Source organism: Camponotus floridanus, unplaced genomic scaffold (assembly GCF_003227725.1).
Source record: "Camponotus floridanus strain SB8 unplaced genomic scaffold, Cflo_v7.5 scaffold85, whole genome shotgun sequence".
Lineage (NCBI taxonomy): Eukaryota > Metazoa > Arthropoda > Insecta > Hymenoptera > Formicidae > Camponotus > Camponotus floridanus.
The window spans coordinates 522,583-545,896 of NW_020229855.1; the positions used below are offsets into that span (position 1 = coordinate 522,583).

Sequence of the window (23,314 nt, forward strand, 5' to 3'; positions counted from 1 at the left end):
AGATAAAGTTTAACACGAGACAGATTCACGTAGATATTGCAAGATGTTTTACAATCGATTATAGTGAAATTTTCCGGCAGCGACGGGCCGGCATTCAAGCACGATCACCGCGGTATCACGTGTCGCGCGATAGAAAAAAACAGCGTAAGAAAGTCTTGGAATGTTGCGCTAAAAGAGACGTCACAGGGTCTCGGCGGCTACAAATTCCGCTTGAATTATTAATAATAAATACCGCGATGATGCTTCTAGTAATGACATCCGTCTGTTGTAAGCCAAAAATATTAAATAATGACAGTAGTTAAATTCGCTAAACGCGATATTAATAGACTCGATTATTAACGTGAGTCGATCAGACAAATACAGAATTACGGTAATAACGGAAGAATTGAGCGAATAAGCAATTACACAAGATAAACGATCGAACATGAGCGTGAATAATTAACGGTAATAAAATATCGAAAATGCGAATAACAAACTATAATAAAGGATCGAACGATTCACGTCGCAGAGATACGCGAGTCGATGCCACAACGCATCCGCCGGCTATCAAATATCGTGATCGCCTTCGTGTGTGAGTTCATCGTATCACAAGCTACTTTACACAAAATTTTACAAACAACAATAATCGCAAGAAGAAAAGACACTAAAGTTGACTATCGGCGCTTAACCGGGAGAAAGGGCACTTAATATTATTGTAGCTCGAACAAAGTATGTAGGCCGGCCGTCGCATTCTACTACGTACTTCTCGCAACTCGAATTAATCTCGCGTAAGGAATTTTTCAACGGCAGCAATTCGGCACTGACTTTGTTCGGGCTAATTCTACCTGATACACAAACGATAAAACGGCCTGAGGAGGTCGACGCTCGTCTCACCGATGACTCCTTGAAGTCCTTCGCTCTCTCGGCATCCACACGAAAAATCGATTTCTTTGGGCCGTCGTGCTCTTCGCTGTTCCGCCGAACAGAGACGAGCGGAAGGCCCGTCGGAATCGTGCCGGCAATTAATGCGTAAGTAGGCCACTTGTGGCGCTTCCGCAACCCTCAGGATCGGCGCGGATTCTAATTACTCCTGCGGCCTTCAGGGCCGTATTTGCGCCTGTCGTCACCTTGTAGCTTTGTCCTAATTTTCTCGGCTCTTTGTTCACAGCCTGATGTGAGGAGTTTTCCGGAAGCCGCTCGCCATTATTTTTATGGATGTTCAGTAGCGCTTAATCTGACCGAGCTGGCTCCGTTTCGGGGTTCCGATGTTCGCTTTTGTTTATTGGTCGACCTTCTCCGTGATTATTCCTCGTACCTGCTGAGCATAAGGAATTATACAGGAGCGGCAGCGATGTTTCAAATAGGTTTTTCCGATTTATAAAAGTAAAGAGGGATACTTAGCTCGGCATTCTCCTTATAATCGGCGCCTCCGCTCGTCCCGCACGTCTTCTAATCTGGTCTTCTGCGTCGAGTCGAGTCACCGGATGAGATCTCGTCAACGTTTTCCTTCACGTCCGCTTAACTTTACTCTTATAATTAACGCTACATAAGGGGAGGCGAGCCTACCCTCGCCTCCAATATTCGCTCTCTCTCCCTAAATCAGGGGAGAACGAAGGCTTAAAAATAATACCGGTCAGATCTCGCGATCCTTGTGACGGACCGCCAGCTTCACGTCACAAGTCATATCTTAAAAATAAAACATTTTAGGAAAAAAAACTTCTAAAAAGTTAAAGGGTTATACAAGGTGCATTATATAACAAATTAGTATGATCTTGCATAGCGTTGTAAAGATCATTTAAAATTTTTAAACGAAAATTTCTATTTTTTATTATATATTTTTGTAACTTCTTTCAAAAACTTTTGAAAATACTACTATATAATAAAGTATCTTTTCATAAAAACGATTAGATAAAAATAAATTTTACTGTAAAATGTATCTTTGTCTGTAAAAACATTTTTGACACCTAAAACTTCCAAATGCAATTTCTCGAAAAATATTCACTTAAATAAAAAAAGAGAGTTGTACATAGAATCAAAAGATCTTTAAAATAATATATCACTTGATCTCTATTGCCGATTTACGATTTTTTAAGAGTTCACTAATCAACCAATCTAGCCCAACGAGGAAAATAGAACAATTTCGTCGCATTTAATGTACTTGAATGTTCCTCTCAAAAGCAAAAGTGACGTCCTTTGGCATTTTTCGCAAAAAGTAGTAAATTATGAAATAAACGGCTAAAAAATTTTAAATGAACACCCTATATATTTTATATCATGAAATTGTATTCCGAAAATAAAAAAAACTTTTCAGAAATAAGCTGGAAATATACAAACGTGCCATTCCGTATCCCTTTCATAGCGCTCGCTATTCATGGCGTTAGCTTTTTCTTTGCAATCTCACATAACTATGGATTATCAATAAAATCAATAATTCAACAATTATCAATATCAATAATTTATTTTTATATTCAGAATTTTCATATATTACATGTTTATACTATAATATACTATAATAAGTATACTATACTACAGTATACTATAATAATTATATTATTATGTATCATAGCAATAAATAATTTTTAAGTTTCTCATATGTGTATGAGAAAAATAATGTTTTTATTCATTAAAATTAGAATCAAAGACATTAATATAAGGTAAGACATTAATATAAGGTTTTATAACAAAGCATATATACGCATTATTATAAAAGCGTTGTGAATCGAATTAGCAGTTTATACAATTTTGTTCTATCACGATTCAAAGAAAATAAATATACATATTACGTATGCATTACGTATATATTAATTTTAAAAAATTTTATTATCGTTCATATTTTTAGATATTTATGCTTTTTTAAAATTAGAATGTCTTCTTTATTCAATTACCATAAATTATATGATAAAAGTATATTTTGTTATACTTAGAAAATACTTGTAAGAAAAACATATTTTAATACTTTACAAATACATCACATATTTTTCTTTTTTGTTCTACAAATTTCTTATAAAAATCATCATTTTGAATTAAGAAAAATATTGCATTTAATATATGTTTTGTTAAAAAATAAAATATTTTTTGTAGATAAAAACTACAATATTTATGAAACAAATCTATATAATTTTAATAAATTTGTTAGAGAATAATGCTGTTTAATTCAAAAAACTTAATAATGCTGTTATGCACAGTGTATTTATTACTTTCCATAAAGTCCTGTTACAACCGACGAAATTGAAATAAAATAAAAATAAAAATTGTACGTATGCTAAAACAAATGCATAAAGAAAAATATGATATTGGAGCAAGAATTATTATATGTAAATTTTCAAAATCCCTTTGATATATCAGAAATGAAACGAATCTAACTGAACCGATAACCTAATCTAATGAAAAAATAAAAGATGAAGCATATCTTGTAAAAGAGACTGCATGTGTTGATAATTTCACAACGTTGATATCGCTCAGACTCTTCGAATAGAAGAGAAGGTAAACCTATCAGGATTTACAGTATCGTCATCATCATGCATATAACATTTTAAATTTGTATACAATATTGTCTCTAAAAAATTAAAAAATTTGTAACATAAAGGAATGTCATATTAAATACAAATTTCAATGAACAAAATAAAACATTTATCGAAAATATTAAATATTTTATTACATAACATGAAATGAAAATGTATATAATTCAGATCAAAGTGAATTTTTCAATAAGAATTTTTTATTGCAATCGTTCACTATTATCCAAAGATGCAAAAAATAAAGCATAACTACACATCGGTAACTACATATAGTTATATTATAGAATATTATATTATAGAACCCATTATTTCAGTCGATGAAATTACACAGGCCTGCGAAATTTTAGATTTGATTAATTACAAAAAGCAGAGTAGATGTATAGATTTTTGATGCTGAAAACGAATTTAACGGCAGAATTTCTCCAACATGTCAGGTTTTTGAATAATTTGTGGTTGAGTCCAAAAATAGCTGTTTCTACCAATTTCATGAATTTATTATGAAAGTACCTAATTTTTTGAAATATTTTTGCTAATTGTATCGTACAGTATTAGTCTTCACCTTTCAAATCAACTTTCGATTGCTTCCGCACGACTTTTTTTTAAAGGACAATAGCAGAAATAATTTAATTCAAAGAAATAAAAGCAACGAGTAAAAGTATAATAAAAAAATTTAAAATTAATACATATGTAAAATATACACACACTTATTTTTATTTGTGATAGGAACCATATACTAAACAATTAGTCGATTACTTCTACTTCGATTCACATGTACTTACAATAATTAAAATAAATTATATTTATGATAATGCGTACGTACTCCATTAAACGCAGTTATAAAATTCTTTCATATTAATGTTATATATTTGTAGTTGCACAAGCACTTCTCTTTATGTTCGATGGATTGATAATAAATCATCTATTAACTTTTTATTAAAGATAAATTTTTCCTTTTGGCTAGTTCCATTTAGTGGATAAAAATATATTAGGTAAATGTGAATAGGAAATCCAGCTCCAATGACCTTAACCTTGACATATGTTGTAACATTAAAAAAAGTGACATTTAAAAAACTTTAGCCGTCATTTATTAAGAAGTTATTAACAAAAAAGTTTTACAAATTATGTGCACTCTTTAGACATTATGTATGTTTTACAAAGTGAATCTCTACCAGATTATTCATTCATTTATGTATAGCAAGTAAAACGCGTGGAGGGGCTTCGGCCCCTTCCTTGCACCTTTATCCCGAATAAAAAATTCGGTGCATATTGCCCGTCAATAATTCGTTCCCTAGCGAGGAAAAGTAACTTATCCTTTGCTAATATAATAAGAATTCTATACATTAACAAAGAATAGATATTAGGATAATTTATAGATTTGGGTTCGAGTTATACTTTTCAGAAGTGGAACCCCCCGTAGGGAGGAGGGGAGCGGAATCTATTGTATCTATATACGTAGGAAAGGTGTCCCGGTATGCTTGTGTGGCGCTCATTAATGTCATACGCACACAAGCGAAGCGCGCATGTACACGGGCAGTGAGAGAGAGAAAGTTAAGGTAGAGTAGTGAGAGGACATTCCAATGTTGCGTTCTTTGCGCATGGCATAAGAGCGAGAGAGAAAGCACTATAAGACGTGATACTGACAAGTAACACTACCCAACTGTCATTCACCGATCTGGATGAAACTATGCACACTTGTAGAACATTGAAAAATATTGAACCCGTGTTTTTTTATTTTTTCCCAAAACGCTTTTTAGGGGTGGAAACCATCCTGAAGGTGATAAGCATCCCTGAAAATGAAGTATTGCTCTAAGATTATTTGGAAAATAAAAAAATACATAAAATAAAATTAAAAAATTAAGTCAATGTGGTGGTTATAAGAAAAAATCTGATAATTGAGTATATAAATTAGGCAGAAAAAAACCACACAGTATAAATGTCAAAAATTATAACAATGCTTAAATGATACAATATTGAATAAAAATTCCCAAAGAACATAAATAAGTCAGAAATTGCATGGTAGAAACGGTAACATAAAAGAGATTCAAGTTAGAAAAAATTAAGTTACAAATAAATAGAAAGAGTTTAAATACAATAGATTAGTTACGCAAGATTAAATTCGCAAACGTTTCGATCTACTCCAGATCATTTTCAATGCGACAATAATAATAATATCGAAAGTGCAAATAAATTAAAATGATGATATAGAAAAGATAATTATAAATAATACTGGTCGCGCGCGCGTGCGCTCGCAACGGATAGCAAAAAGATTCAAACTGTAATACAAGGTGAAACGCTCAAGTAAACAATCATGGTCAATATCAATAATACATACATATGAGATAAATACACGCATATTAGCTTTCGAAATTTATAATTAAGAAATAAAAGTATTAAGTTCTTAGATAGCGAGAAATAGCCGTATGAATGTCCGCAAGCCTGCATGCGGACTCACCAATGCGCAACACAAGATCGTGGCTGTGTAGAAAAAAGAGTGATGAGAAAAAAGATGGTATGTGCGTAGAGGACAGAGATACCGCATACGTTCCACACTCTGTATATCGTTGAAAAGATTCCTTATTATGCATTAACAATTCATGCCAAAGCCAGAATAATTATAATCTGAAAAATAAAGCAAGCAGAGCAACACGCATTCTCGCAAAACACCACAACAGCAATAAAAAATTAGAAGTAAAGAAAAGATAGAAAAATTTTTTGAGAGAATAATTAATACCAAAAAAAATGAAATTTTTAAAGAAAAGTTACATACAAGCAATTATGAAATATTGAAAGGATCGCAGTGAGAAAAAGCAGAGTAAAGCAAAATCATCGCAAGACACAGGAGACGTGTACATCAAACGAGACGACGAAATGTACTGAGACGCGTGATAATGGAGAGCTAGGCATGCCAATCCGATGGAGAGGGAAAGGGAGGGGGAAAAGGGGAACTCAGGAACGGATGATGAAGATAAAAATGGAAATTGATATGGGAATTAAAAATGTGAAGATTTTATAATAGGAAGATAAACTTTGTCAAATTTCTCCGTATCTTTCTGAACGTTGAGACCATTGCTCTGTCGTATAATATGGATCATTTCAGAGGTGGTTCTTCTGAGAAAAGAAGCATCTTGATCCAAAACCTCGACATAATCCCATGCAAAATCATGTCCTGTAAGTCTATGTTGAGATAAGACAGATAGATGTTCGGAGGGTCGATCAATGTTGGATCGATGCTCATGGATACGAGTCGAGATCATTCTACTCGTCTGTCCTACATATGATGCTGAGCAATCAGAACAAGAGATTTTATATACTACATTTGAGTGACAATCCCTTGGGAGAGGATCTTTATGCGTTTTAATAAAACAGTTCAATTTATTCAAGACCACATGGGCCAAATATTTGTTAAGTTTGCAGGCAATGTCTCTAAAATGTTTTGAAACTCCCTTGATGTACGGAATAACAAAAAATGATTGAGTGGAAGAGGGAGAAGGAAGGGGGGAAGATGCGGGGGGAGGAACAGACTGATTATGAATCAGGAGTTTAACTCTGCTTGTGATGGTATTAAAAATGAAATTCTCCGGATAATCATTGCTGGAAAGGATCTCAGAGATGATACCGAAATTCTTCTCATGATATCTCGGATATGACAATTTGAAAATTTTGTCTGTGAGTCCAATAATTACTCCCTTTTTATGAGCCAACGGGTGTTGAGAGAAGAAATTGAGGAACCTTCCAGAAAAAGTAGGTTTCCTATAGTCGAACTCAATATGATTATTATTAATAATGATAGTCACATCTAAAAAATTGAGACGACTATCCTTGGCAATCTCCATAGTGAATTTCAGCCTATCATGAAAGGAATTAAAAACAGAATTAATGAGATCCAAAAAGGAAGAGGGAGCAATTAAGGCAATGTCATCAACATATCTGAAATAAAATGGAAGGTGAAAGGAAGCTGTGAAATGGCTTTTTCTTCAAGGTCTTGGAGAACGAGGTCCGCACAAATAGGAGAGAGAGGGGAGCCCATAGGTGTTCCAAAAATTTGCTTATAGATTTTATCATTGAATCTGAAAAAAGTAGAGTTAAGAACCAGTCTAAGTCCGATAATAAATTCAGAGAAAGGAATCTTAATTTTGTTTTTAATTAAATGCCAACGTTTTCCGACACTTCCAATAATAAGATCCGTGGGAACATTGTCGTAAATAACGACACCACATCAAGAAAAATGAGTTCAAGATGGTCATCCACATAAAGATTATTAATCTTATCAACCAACTCATAGCTGTTAGCAATGTGGCTCTTACAATGTGGGAGGTTGTCATGAAGGCAATTATGTAGAAAAGTAGCAAACTTGTGGAGTGGGCTATTAATGGAAGAAACAATAATTCTTAGAGGGAAATTAGGTTTGTGGATTTTTGGCAGGCCGTAAGCTCGAGGTAATGTGCCATCGCTACAATACAAAGATCGTTTTTTAGAAGCCGAAATATAATCCAACCGTTGCCATCTTTTCAATATGTCGTTCAGCTCATTACATATTTTTTTAGCGGGGTCTCTATTAACATATAAGTATCCGAGTCATTCAACAAATCATTCATTTTTGCAATGTACACGTCTCTATCGAGAACGACCGTGGCATTACCCTTGTCTGCTCTCGTGACAATCAAATCAGGACGATCGGACAGAAAGGTTTTCCAAATTTTATTGAGTATATTCAAATTCTTAATACTGTATATTCAAATTCAGACAAACATCTCGAATCATTAATATAATTACCCAAGCATTGTACCGTATAATTCCTAATGTATTGAGAGATCTCAGAATCCATTCTCCTTACCCCACATTCAACATATTTAATAAATTCGAATGCAGAACGGCAAGAATTTTTTGAGTTAGGTAAGCTAAATTTATCACCTAATTGTAACAAGCACTGTACTTCAAAAGGAATGTTTGAAGAGGAAAGTTTAATGAACCATTTTTTATTAACAGAATATACTCAATTATCAGATAAATTATAATATAATTATCAGATAATCGTTTATATACTCAATTATCAGATAAAAAAATACAGTTTCTACGTTTAGTGAGTAACTTTTTGTTTTCACCCATGCAATCGGTTTAATTTTTTTTTAAGAGTTAACTCATTTTTTAAGAGTTTCACCCCCTTCAAGGATGAGTTCCACCCTCAAAATGATTTTTGAGGTACAATGAAAATATATGGTCTCAACATTTGTTGAAAACATGTTCAGTTGCTATCTATACCATGGGCGTATTAATCCTAGAGCGATACCCCATTCCAGGGATGCTTACCGCCTTCAAGGATGGTTTCCACCCTTAAAAAGCGTTTTGGGAAAAAATAAAAAAACACGGCTTTAATATTTTTCAATGTTCTACAAGTGTGCGCAGTTTTATCCAGATCGGTGAATGACAGTTGGGTAGTGTTACTTGTGAGTTTTAGGTGTCCGATAGCCGTCTCTCTCGCTTGATGCTCAAACGAGAGAGTGCGAGCGAGACAGTTATATACCGCGCGGGACACCGCGCTGTTTCAATTAGTGATGCCAGATACCGGCCTTTCGGTAGCATGCGGTAGCATGGAGGGAGTAATAGAAGGAAACAAAACATGATTTTCTCTCGCTTTTTTCTCGTAGAGAAGAGTACAGTATCCTCAGTATTTTTACTAGGGACGTTTCCGCTTTTTTCAATTTTACGGAGGTGGTCGTCCTTGCCCTCCCGGTCCCCTCGACACCGGGCCCTATCAGATGAGGACGGGAAAGGGCCGCGACAGTACCGCTCACACTCGCCAAGTTCCGGAGCGCTCCGTAATCCCTAGGCTGATGCAATTCTTTTTTTTCGTAGACATGAATCACCATACTAACAAAAACCGTCAAAAAACTAGACGGTCTTTGGGGCTCCGCCCCTCCAGACCGCAACGACAGTCAGTGATTAATTGAAGCGCCCCAGGAGGCCGGGAATCTCTTAAGCCTGCTCCCATCACAACAAGATGGTGTCTACGGAGGGATTCAAAGTCATATCATATCGAACCACTTAAAATTATACAACTTTTACATGGAACATTTTTCTTGAAAATGTTTTATTTCCAAGATAGTAAATCATTTATATCATTTAAAATGAAAGACTTTGTATATATATGTACTCCTTTAAGATTGTCGCAAATGTGCGAAAACACTCTATGTATATATATATATATACATGATATATACATGATATATATATGATTAGCGAGCAACCTTTTCAAAGATTCTCCATGGCCATCGACATTGCATCCATCGAGCAAAATACCATCTCTCTGGAGTCGTATATCACTGTGTTAAAAAGCAGTATTATTATAGGTGTGAGATTTGGATAGCTCAGTAGTCTAGAGCAGTTGCTCAGAAAACGAAAAACTCGAGTTCGATTCCCGATCCAGCCACTTGCACCTTATATATTTTTCTAGTCCAGGAATATTGTTTTCTATTAATTATTGGGCTGAAAAATATATATAGAAAAAATTTCCTCTCACATATATCCCTATCTTATCTGGCCTTTAAGGAGGTATCGTCAGATACGTGTTACTTAAAACAAAAATTATTTCATTTATCCAGATCTATCACCCCTTTAAGTTTATCACAAATGTCCGGAAAAACATCTTATGTACACACACACACACACACACACACACACACACACACACACACACACACACACACACACACACACACACACACACACACACACACAAAATGTTTTATTTTAATCGCCCTAGGCAAATATCTCGAAAAATATAAATAATACGTTTCAGATAAAAGTTGTTCGAAGAGCTCTTCCTTTGCATCTCCACTTCAAAAAAGACTAACTTAACTCAACTTGTATCCATACACATGAGATATCTCTTATTTTGCATGATTATATGAAGTTTACAACTTTCTGTAGAAAGTAAATTATATCCCATATCTCGAACACAGGTTGGGTTAGATTAATCTTTTTGGGATGGGAGTATAAGCGGAGAGGCGGAAAACCTAACCTAACCTCTCCTTCGTCTACATGTCTACTTAAAAATTGATGTATACATTTGTTCTGTAGGTAAACGTGTAGGCGGAAGAAAGGCTCCGCTCCTCTCCCTGCATCCACCTCAAAAAACTTAACCCGTATGGGATATACCTCCCATTTAATACTTTTTACTATACAATTTAATTGTTAATAACTTTTTAGTAAATAATAGTGACCAGCTAAAACTTTTTGGAAATTACTCTGGGTTACTGTGATCTTGACAACGTCAAAGTCATTCATGAGATTATTGTTAATCTAAACATTTACCTTATTTTTAATCACAAAAAATATTTTTTAACGATTTTTTGATAATTGATATATTATGTATGACAAATTGATTAAACTTACCTAATTTAACTTGTAAAATATTTTTGTTTTTAGGTTTGCCAGAGATATTAATGTTGTCGATTTAATGTTATCGATGTGCATATTTGATGTTATAGTAATCGGACTTATCTCAATCACAGTAATTGTTATGATCGTAGCAGTTACTCCATGGTTGGCTATACCTTCTCTGTTTTGTGTTTGCATTTTTATCTTCTTACGCAAAATATACATTTGTACAAATCGCAGTATCAAACGCCTTGAAGGAACAAGTAAGTAAGCTATACGCAACTTATAAAAAACGATATTTGTAATTGATAAATAATTATGAATCTAATTATATAAATAGTCATGAATCATTAACTAAACAAAAAATCGCTTATTGAATAGATTATAGATATTTATTGTAAATAAATATACAGGGTGTCTGATAACCCTATACAGGGTGGCAGGGAATTTTTGACCTTAACGAAATAAGGAGGTAGATTGGCTCAAATTAAAAAGGAAGGACCTCTATTGTTTTGTGATTGTCGCAATAATTAACGAAAAATTAAATAATGAAGATCAGCCAATGCGCGTGGCTAGAAGCACACGACGGCGAAGGCGGTCTGACTGTAACATAATGGCGGCGCGCGGCGAAACGGTGATTGGGGAGAAGAGGAGCCTTCGTCACGCGCTTACATACTCATCGCTCCTCCCCTCCCCAATCACCGCTAAGTCAAAAATTCCCTGCCACCCTGTATATTAAAATTCTCGCACACAAATGCTCTCCATAGATAGATAAATTTATTTATTTCTTGCCTTTTGACATTGAAAGAGGTTTTACATAAGATAAAAATTGTAGATTTTATAATAATATTTTACATAAAATATGCTTAATTTATATAATGTTGCTTTCTATCTTAATTAATTTCAATTATTTCTAGACTATTTTTGATAATTTTTTTAGTTTTCTTAAAATATCTTAATATCGCTAGTAGAATAATCAAAGGATCATTGGAAAATAATATAATCGATCAAAACTAGCCAAAATTCTTTTTTATTTATTTAAAAAAAATTTTACAACGTTTCGACCAGATGGTTGTGGTCCTTTTTAAGTACACTGGAATAATGATATTGATAATTAGATTTTCAACAATTTGAACGGACAGCAACACATAGATTAATTGTGAACAATTTAAGTACATACAGTTCAAATAATAGTATAACAATGTAAATCTTATATAAATCTTATATCACAGTTGCAAGATCATTACGTCTTGGCATATTTGAAAAAGAAACGTTGTGTCAGTGTGAGACTTCGTCAAAAACTGAATATGTTGAATCAAAAAATATTAAACTACACGACCTTTATTATTTTGTAGATGTTATTTAAGCTATCCGTGTCTTTCTGTAGGTTAATTAAATTATTGAATTTTTTAAAACATTTCAGCAATTTCTTTCTTTTGCACGTGTTTCTCACTGTGTAATATATTAAGTTTCGTCCAGTCAAATTCGTGTTCAGATTCTAATTTATGTTTGTGTTTTTTTGTTTTATTTTCTTTTCTTAATCTTAGAACTTTCTTCATTCAACTGATTCCCTCTCCCTTTTCTCATATTTGATTCATTCTTTTATTATTCCTCATACCTTCTGTACAATTTGTTGCTAAATGTTGTAATGTTTCTACTTCCTTCTGACATATCCTACACAATTTCTTCTCCTATTCACGCCAAAATTTATTCCGGAGTTTTTTATTTCCATATCTGAATCTATGATCTTTCCGAAAATCTTTCTGACCTTGTTTTCTTAAATGTTCCTACTGTGTATAACTCTCTATATCTTATATCTCTCTATATCTCATATCTCTCTCTATATCTGGAATTCTGAATTTTATTCTCTTGGGCTTGTTTTTGATTCTCTATATCTCTTTTGCTTAGCATCTGTACTAATTCAAAATTTAATCTTCTCTTAATTACTTTCTTAATCTTTTAATTTCTATCCTGGACATTTCATTTTTTTGAAAATGCATTTCCCTGTTTGGCTCCCATCTATTTTGAGCTTTTCTATTTTTCTCTACTTTCCTAAAACACATTCTTTCAATATATTATTGTTTGATTTCTTCTTAATTTTTCTTCAAAACTAACAATTCTTTTGCCTGTTTCTATTCTTAAAAATTGTCTGTTTGTTTCTTTCCTAACAGTATAACTTGGAATGTTCCAATCTAATATTAGCGTCCAGGATAATTTTATAAATTTATTCTGACATTTTTCCATAGTCTCATATTCCTTCTGCTCCATATATTAAAATACTCTGTACTAAATGATTAAATATCCAGATCCTTCTCCTAAAGTCTTCTGCGAATTCTCTTTGTCCTATCCATACTATTTCATAACAAACATAACTTTTCTTTAATATACAGGGTGTCCCATTTTACACTCAAATATCTCACAAGGAGAGGTTTAACTTTTGGGATCACCGATTTTGTCGAACTTTGGCAGGTATGTAGTATTCATATAGTAGTAACATACTATTCGGAGACAATGCGTCTCTCAACCATTAACGAGAAATCGCGGTATGAATTTTAGCTCCTTTAGTACCGATGCATTAGAGCCTTTTTTCGAGTTACGGCATAGCATAACTAGAAATTAGACTATAAGTAGGAAGGTTGCTGGTTCGAATTGCGTCAGTTTTGTAAATTTTTTTTCTTTTTTTTCATTTCCTATATTATTATAAATTATGTTACAATATATTTTCTACTATTATTATTGTTTTTTATTACAAAAACAATTTTTTATAATTTAAATACTGTGCAGAAAAATCTTTTTTTCAATAAAACTGGCGATTTAGATATAATAATTTAAGACCTTTCTCATGAGAAACGATTCATATTCAATTATAATATTATTCTCTATTCATTCGAATGCGTTGCCATTGGAATAAAGCTACAGGCTCTTCCTAGAATTTTATGTGTTATATTTCTTAAGGAACCGGTTTTCAAACCAGTCTTTTTGTTTGCCTCTGGCATTATGATTATATAAATATCATGATATTAATATAATAATATAATAATACAATAAATTAATATAATAATATAATAACATATTAATATAAATATCATGATATTAATAAAAATGTGCTTGCGGAAAAATTGAACTTATAAAATGTGCTTAGTGCAAATCAGTACTATGTTTTACTTGTTTTTTTTATTTTTATCATCCTAAAATTTGTAAAATTACAGAGCAAAAGAACGAATAAGCGCAATCATTTTATAATTATCTTTTATAACACTTTCTTATAATTAGCTTTTTGTATGCCTCCAATCAATAAATACCAAATCAATAAATCAATAAACACACACACACGCGCGCACGCCCTCCATCCCTGTTCCTCCGAGCGCGAGTATATTATATTCGCCTTGTGTTTTTGACGGCGTTTTCACTCCCCTTCGCATTCTCCTCTCTAACACCTTAAGGAGTGTTGCAAAAATTAATAAATTGAATTGAAGAAACGTCGCAATATATATATATATATATATATATATATATATATATATATATATATACAGGGTTGGGCAAAAGTCCGGAAACGGTCAAATATCTCGAAAAGGATCAACTATAGCGAAAAATTGTAAATAGCAAAGTTGTAGGGCTTTAAAAAATGTACCTAATGATGACTAAAAATTTTACTTTGAGTGGAGGACGAAGATCATATAAAAGTCAAATTGAATTTTTTAAATGGAACTGCCTACTTTTTATTGCATATTCTTATAGCTGACCTCGAGAGCTTTCCAAAACACTATAATAAAATATTTTTCCCTCAAGCATTTATCGAGTTATGAGGCTTCAAATCATTTCTTAATTTTACATAAACCGTAAAATATCTTGTAAAATATTCACTTTTCAATTATTTTACCTTAATACTTTTATGTACAAAATAATGAGAGGAATCAATTGGTCTAAAAAAAAACACATAATTGTTCCGAAGAAAAAATATGTAATTTGCAATTAATAATTACATATTTTTTCTTCGGAACAATTATGTGTTTTTTTTTAGACCAATTGATTCCTCTCATTATTTTGTACATAAAAGTATTAAGGTAAAATAATCGAAAAGTGAATATTTTACAAGATATTTTACGGTTTATGTAAAATTAAGAAATGATTTGAAGCCTCATAACTCGATAAATGCTTGAGGGAAAAATATTTTATTATAGTGTTTTGGAAAGCTCTCGAGGTCAGCTATAAGAATATGCAATAAAAAGTAGGCAGTTCCATTTAAAAAATTCAATTTAACTTTTATATGATCTTCGTCCTCCACTCAAAGTAAAATTTTTAGTCATCATTAGGTACATTTTTTTAAGCCCTACAACTTTGCTATTTACAATTTTTCGCTATAGTTGATCCTTTTCGAGATATTTGACTGTTTCCGGACTTTTGTCCAACCCTGTATATACAGGATGCTAAAAAAGTATCGCATACGCTCAGTGCCATCCGATAGAGAATGAGAATTTAAGAAAAAATGTCTAATACTATTTTTCGATCCCATGAATAATTTCGCCGTAATTAATTATTGTAATCAATTAATCAGCGCGGAGCTACAAGAGGAAGCCAGGGGCGAAGCGCGCGAAGTCTGCGGCATGACGGCTACCGCGCTAGTCATCGCGCCACAGATTTCGCACGCTTCGCCCTTGGCTTCCTCTTGTAGCTCCGCGCTGATTAATTGATTACAATAATTAATTGCGGCGAAATTATTCATGAGATCGAAAAATACTATTAGACATTTTTTCTTAAATTCTCCTTCTCTGGATCGGATGGTACTAAGCGTATGCGATACTTTTTTAACACCCTGTATATATATATATGTATATATACAGGGTGTTCAAAAAGTCCCGGTACGGGGAAATAACTCGAAAAGTAAGGGTCGGACAAAGAAACTTTTCGGACAAAAGTTGTAGGGCTTACTCCGAGCTTTTATCTCGCGACCTTGAGTTTGACCTTCAGCTTGACCTTCAAGGTTATTTGAAGGTCAAAGTGTTTTTTTTAAATGGGAACCCCTATTTTTGATTGTATGTTCTTATAGCTGACCACGAGAGCTTTCCAAAACACTATAATAAAATATTTTTCCCTCAAGCATTTATCGAGTTATGAGGCTTCAAATCATTTCTTAATTTTACATAAACCGTAAAATATCTTGTAAAATATTCACTTTTCGATTATTTTACCTTAATACTTTTATGTACAAAATAATGAGAGGAATCAATTGGTCTAAAAAAAAACACATAATTGTTCCGAAGAAAAAATATGTAATTTGCAATTAACAATTACATATTTTTTCTTAAAAACAACTGTATGTTTTCTTTACACCAATTGATTCCTCTCATTATTTTGTACATAAAAGTATTAAGGTAAAATAATCGAAAAGTGTATATTTTACAAGATATTTTACGGTTTATGTAAAATTAAGAAATGATTTGAAGCCTCATAACTCGATAAATGCTTGAGGGAAAAATATTTTATTATAGTGTTTTGGAAAGCTGTCGAGGTCAGCTATAATAATATACAATCGAAAATAGGGGTTCCCATTTTAAAAAAACACTTTGACCTTCAAATAACCTTGAAGGTCAAGCTCAAGGTCAAACTCAAGGTCACGAGATAAAAGCTCGGAGTAAGCCCTACAACTTTTGTCCGAAAAGTTTCTTTGTCCGACCCTTACTTTTTGAGTTATTCCCCCGTACCGGGACTTTTTGAACACCCTGTATATATATATATATACAGGGTGAGTCATTTTAAGTGACGGACTAAAATTTCTCGAAAACTATAGGAGATACAGAAAAATGTTTCAGACAAAAGTTGTATGGTTTCAAGGGGGACATAAGATGGTACCATTGGTTTGACCTTGAAGAGTTATTTGAAGGTCACATGAAGGTCACCTTCAATTTCTTAAATGAAACCTACACTTTCTCTTTACATATTCTTGTAGCTTATCTCGAGAGTTTTCCAAAACACTATAATTAAGTACCTTTTCGTTAAGTACTTTTTGAGTTATAAGGCTTGAAATCATTTCTTAATTTTACATAAATCATAAAATATCTTGTAAAATATTCATTTTTCGATTATCTTATATTACTACTTTTATGTACAAATAATTGGACAAAAGTCCGGAAACAGTCAAATATCTCGAAAAGGATCAACTATAGCGAAAAATTGTAAATAGCCATAAGTGTAGGCTTAAAAAAATTACCTAATGAGACTAAAATTTTACTTTGAGTGGGAGGACGAAGATCATATAAAAATTAAATTCGAATTTTTAAATGGAACTGCCTACTTTTTATTGCATTATTCTTATAGCGCTGACCTGAGCTTTGTCCAAAACACTATAATAAAATATTTTTCCCTCAAGATTTATCGAGTTATGAGGCTTCAAATCATTTCTTAATTTTACATAAACCGTAAATATCTTGTAAAATATTCACTTCGTTAGATTATTTTACCTTATATTTTTATGTACAAAATAATGAGAGGAATCAATTGGCTAAAAAAAAAACACATATGTTGAAAAAAATATGTATTGCAATTATATATTACATATTTTTTCTTCGGAAAATTATGTGTTTTTTTTTAGACCAATTGATTCTTATTATTTTGTACATAAAAGTATAAGGTAAATAATCGAAAAGTGATAATTTTACAAAAATTTAATACAGGTTTAATGTAAAATATAAAAATATTTGAAGACGAAATCATATAAAATCAAATTGAATTTTTAAATGGAACTGCCTACTTTTATTGATATTCTTATAGCTGACCTCGAGAGCTTTCCAAAAACTATAATAAAATATTTTCCCTCAAGCATTATCGAGTTATGAGGCTTCAAATCATTCTAATTTTACATAAACCGTAAAATATCTTGTAAAATATTCACTTTTCAATTATTTTACCTTAATACTTTTATGTACAAAATAATGAGAGGAATCAATTGGTCTAAAAAAAAACACATAATTGTTCCGAAGAAAAAATATGTAATTTGCAATTAATAATTACATATTTTTTCTTCGGAACAATTATGTGTTTTTTTTTTAGACCAATTGATTCCTCTCATTATTTTGTACATAAAAGTATTAAGGTAAAATAATCGAAAAGTGAATATTTTACAAGATATTTTACGGTTTATGTAAAATTAAGAAATGATTTGAAGCCTCATAACTCGATAAATGCTTGAGGGAAAAATATTTTATTATAGTGTTTTGGAAAGCTCTCGAGGTCAGCTATAAGAATATGCAATAAAAAGTAGGCAGTTCCATTTAAAAAATTCAATTTAACTTTTATATGATCTTCGTCCTCCACTCAAAGTAAAATTTTTAGTCATCATTAGGTACATTTTTTAAGCCCTACAACTTTGCTATTTACAATTTTTCGCTATAGTTGATCCTTTTCGAGATATTTGACTGTTTCCGGACTTTTGCCCAACCCTGTATATATATTGCGACGCTTTTTCAACTCTAATTTTGATTCTCGCGGGGGAGCGGAAGCGCCGTCAAAAACACAAGGGTTTTATATACTCGCGATCGGCGGGACGGGGATGGAGGGTGTCCACGCGCGAGCCGCAGCGGAGCGAAAGCCATCTCGTTACCTCAGAACTGGGCGCCAGGTACGGTCTCTCACGTACCAGTTTCCACAAATTCTTCGAAAAGCGCGACAGAATACGACAGCCCGCTTCGCCACGGGCTGGCTAGCTCGCCTAACGGTAGAGGGGCGGGGTTGGAAGAAAAAGTCAATTGATTGAGCGAGCTGACTAAATTAACGGACCAAGACGAACACAGGGATTACGGACGATCGCTAGTTAAATAAAGAACGCGAGAGTTAATAAAAATAAATAACAGATTTATTAAAAGAGAAAATAATAAGAGAAGTAATTAACAAAAAGAAATAAAAAAGAAATAAAAATCGATACAGACTGAAAACGGAAATCAGGTACCAGACCTGAACCGACAATAATTCTCGAAACGCTAGAAAAACGCGCGATATTCTACGGCGGTCTACCAAAGAGCGTCTATTACGGAAGCTTCCGGAAGTCGAAGCTCCTGAGAACAATAATTTCTTTACGGAACCTTGATAATTCGAATTCTCGATAACGGTCGTATCATACGCGAGAGAGAGAGAGAGCGATAATACCTGCCTATCGTGCGCAGTTTCGACAGCCCCGCGGAGATCTTACTAATTAGCTGCGTATCTCGCAATTTCCTCCGAGCGTACTCGAAGTCGACAACCCAGAAATAAGGCGGCCGATTAGTTACGCAATAAGCGAAAAGATATTAATTCCGCGAGGAGAGATCTCGCATACGAGTGGCGGACGATACCGGCGAAGTTTGATGGCCGGCGGCGGTCAGAGATTTTTCCGCCTTGTTCTGCGACACTCGCTACTTAAATATTTCTGGCAATCGGGGCGATGCGACAAGGTCGTGTCACACCCCCCGATACCTTCGACAGCGTGAGAATGAATTATCTTCTCGTCACAAGGCGATAAGAAAGGCCGGGCGACAGTCCCGCACCGCGCCTCCTTCGATAGCCGCAATATTTGCCAGGAATTTCCTGACCTCAGATCTTGTTACCTAGAATCGTGCGATACCCGCACACCGCGACAGTTTCGAGGAATCACGTTCCTTCTTTCGGGACGAATAACTCACACGCACACAATGGACGCGACCCTAATACGCAGTTTCACGCAATTTCACGAACGACGATGAGACGACACGAAAACTCATTAATCACGACCAATTACGTTCCACAAACTCGCTCTGAGACACTTTTCAGAGGTGCGAGACGCGGCTTCGACAACCAAACGACAGCCCGTGCGAACTACGCATTGCTCGCGATTTACGACGCACGCGGTCGATACCCAACGGTCGAATGCTACGCGTATTACGCACCCTGATACTCGGAGAGAGACGAGAATTACCCTACGATACGCACTTCCGTCGTCAGTGTCCGCGCTTCCTCGGTCGCTTGTCTCCGGTCGCCCGAAATACACAAAATCGACCGACTCGGCAGAAGGCTCGAGCGGTCGCGATAAGCCGTAATGGCGACGGCGACAGAACGGCCGGCGAGCGGACACGATCACGCTCGCGGAGTACAAGTATTCGTGGGCAACCTCACCGATGAAGTCTTCTCCCGGCTGCGGGGATCCTCGGTCTCGTCCTCCAAGTTTCGTCTCGAGCCCACACGACAACACAGTATACTACGCGCTTCTTCGCCTATACGAGTCGAGCGGCTGCGACAGAGTCAGCCCTGGATCTCGCGATCCAGGGTCGATAGTGGGGTCGTTGGCCGCGCAGGGGGATGCGCGGACCCCCGGCCAATTAGCGGCCGACACGCGCGAGGTCCTGGCGCCTCGCGCGCCACGCGAGGCATTTTCGCGCCCCGCGCGAAATAGCGCCAAACTTGAACGCTGTAGCGGGCCCTTATATGGCCCGGGCGAGGTCCTTCCCGGACGTATCCTCTCCAGGAGGATGGCTGTCGCAGCGGTTGTCGTTCCCGGTTGTCGAGGGGAGGCCATGCGGCTCTCCCCTGTCCGGATACATGATGCAGGGCTGTCCGGGACAGGATCCTCGACTCTTCTGAGTTTTCCTTGGCTGTCGTTCTTAGCTGTCGCGGGGAGGCGATGGTGCCCTCCCCTGTTCGTCGGTGTTCCATGGTGAGGTGCCTCAAGCCAGGTACCAAATAAAAGTACAAAAAAAACAGTTAATTCTATACGCAACTATGCCTATTCGCTCGTCTCTCCGGGGAGTACGGTAGCTCTCTCTCTCTTGACCCTTGGCGCGGCCACTCGGCTCGCGCCCCGTCACAATTGCCGGGGCGGATAGACGCGACGGGACGGCCACGTCACATCCCCCCATGCCAAGAGAGAGCCCATCGGCTTCGGCTACCCACGGTGGCCGCTAAGGCGGACCGCACCGTCCGCTCGCCTCCGCTCGGGCGGCCGAAGTCCCCGGAGTCGAGGAAACACGGCAAAGAAAACAACGGACAAAACAAACAAAAGAAAATTGACGTTAGAGGAGGAAGTGGTTTCACCCATTACTAGAGAGCCGTTTATCTCGGCCCCTCTCGAGCTTACGTCGCGACATTGTCTCTCTTTGGGGGTTCAGGGCCCGTGATACCGCCCTACCTCGCGTGATTGCTACGGGACGACGGCCCCGTCGTCTACGCTAACTTACTCAGGGGGAGTTAGGTGAAGAGGAAGAAAGAAAGAAAAATACCCAAACAACGCCGAATACCAATTGAGGAAGAGGTTTATTAAAAAAAATGAATCCTACAGGTCCCTCGCCTGTTAAACAGGGGGGGTCGATAGCCTGGAGGCGGCCCGCAGGCAACGCGACGACAGCCTTTAGTAGGGTCTCGGGCGATCCCTTGGCCGGGTCCTTCGACCGCTCGGCAGACGGGGCCTGTCATGGCCCTTTCCCTCCTTATACGGGCCTTGCGCCCGCCATTCCTCGCGACAATTGGGGCACGCTTTTACGGTGACTCCCTGAGTCCCACAGCGGAAGCAGAAAAGCCTCTTCTCCGCCTTGGGGCACGTACCGGCTACATGCCTCCTGGAGCCGCAGTTCCAGCAGCCTCGACGCCGCCGCGGAACCGATGAGGAGGAAGAAGAGGGCCCGGCAACCGGACCCACGTACTCCCGGGCGGGGGAAGAAGTCTCCCGCCCATCTGGGGGCGTGGAGTCCGGCTCGGGGTGCCTCGGCGATACTTGTACCGCCACCTCACTGCGGCTCCCGATAGCCACCTGGGATTCAGCGTCCCTTGTCGCCACGACAGCCTGTGTCCCTATTTCCAATTGGGCCGGGAACTCGCGCACTACGGCGCCTCGGGTGGTTGTGCGGCTCTCTAGGATCGCTCGGGCTTCCTCGGCCAGCGCCGTCCAGAATCCTGGACGCGCCTCGTCGACAGCCTCGAATACGTCCCTGTATTGCTCCAGGAACCTGCGAGACATCGTCGCTTCTTTCTCTCTTTCTCGTCAATTGCCTACGGGAAGGGTAGGATGTGGTACATTATACAATTTTAAATCTTTGATATGCACCTTACCTAACGATCTACCCGCGTCATCACGTAACTCATAAACCACGGGCGATAATATTTTCGCGATAGTAAACGGGCCGTGGAATTTCGTCGCTAACTTAGCCGATATGTTCTGAGCAGCCGACGATAGGATATGTTGCCGCTTCAGAACTCGCTCGCCGATCGCGAAACGTTGATCTCTCCTACGCAGATTGTAATATCGCGACTGCTTTTCATGTGCGGCTTCTAAGTTTTCGATTATCCATTCGCGTAAAGCTTTTATCCTCTCCATGCGTTCCTTCCAACTCGCGGGATTTGTCTCCGCGACTTCGACAGCCTGCTCGTGCCTTCCACGCACTGTATTTATTGGCTGCGGTTCCCTACCATAATTTAAGAACGCAGGAGTGGCGTGTAGCGAAGTATGGTACGCCGTATTGTACGCGAATCTGAACTCAGCCAAGTGCAGGTCCCATTCGCGGTGATCGCTTTCCAGAAAGGCCGTTATCATTGTCTTAATTATCCTATTCACGCGCTCCACAGGGTTCGCCTGAGGATGGTACGGAGGCACAGTCGTGTGAGTTATGCCGTGCTCCTCCGCAAAAGCCTGCAGTTCGCGATTAATGAATTCCGTGCCGTTATCCGTCAGAAGTACTCGCGGCACGCCCCACCGATTCACGATCAATTCCGTCAAGAGCTCGCGGATCTTTTTGCCGGTCGCTTTTCGCAGGGGGCAACATTCAATCCACTTAGTGAATAGGTCTTGCATGACCAAGATGTACGTGTTCCCGTTCTTACTCGGCGGAAACGGTCCCATAATATCCGTGGCGACTACCGTCCACGGGGTCTCGACAGCTCTACGCCCCATCAAACCCATCGGCACATTCTGTTCCACCTTTGTTCTTTGGCACACATCGCAATGTCGAACATAACCGGCAACTTCTTTAAACATTCGCGGCCAGAAGTAACGCGTCGCTACCCTCTGATAGGTTTTCTCCACTCCGAGATGACCGGCTTGTGGAGTATTGTGAGCCTCTCTAAGGACGTTCACGCGCGCTTCTCTCGGCAGGACTAGTTTCCATTGCTCGAGATCGTCGACAACCTGGGACACGACGGCGCTCGGTTTTCGAAAATACAGCTGGTCGTTATTAATTTTCCAGCCCTGATTTTTACGCGGCTCGTTTTCCACGCTTCGAACGCGTGCATCATACCAAGCGTCGCCGGTAATCGCTACAGCGCATAATTCCGCGGTATCCTCGTACATGCGCGACAACGCGTCGGGAACATGGTGCAACGCTCCCTTCCGATGTTCGATCTTATAATCGTACTCTAAGAGCTCCAAGGCCCATCGCGCTAAACGGCCAGTCGGATTCTTTAGGTTGTGAAGCCATCTCAAGCTACTATGGTCCGTGATAACTTTA

General features: G+C 37.1%; 1 protein-coding gene across 1 annotated transcript in view; it reads left to right on the top strand.

Moving 5' to 3' along the window:
* Nucleotides 1-23,314, top strand: part of LOC105251729 (probable multidrug resistance-associated protein lethal(2)03659) — a 469,824-nt gene that overhangs the window by 376,108 nt on the left and 70,402 nt on the right. The window contains exon 12 of the mRNA XM_025414600.1: nt 10,923-11,137. Within this exon, the coding sequence (XP_025270385.1) occupies nt 10,923-11,137 (215 nt within the window). The remainder of the gene's footprint in view (nt 1-10,922; nt 11,138-23,314) is intronic.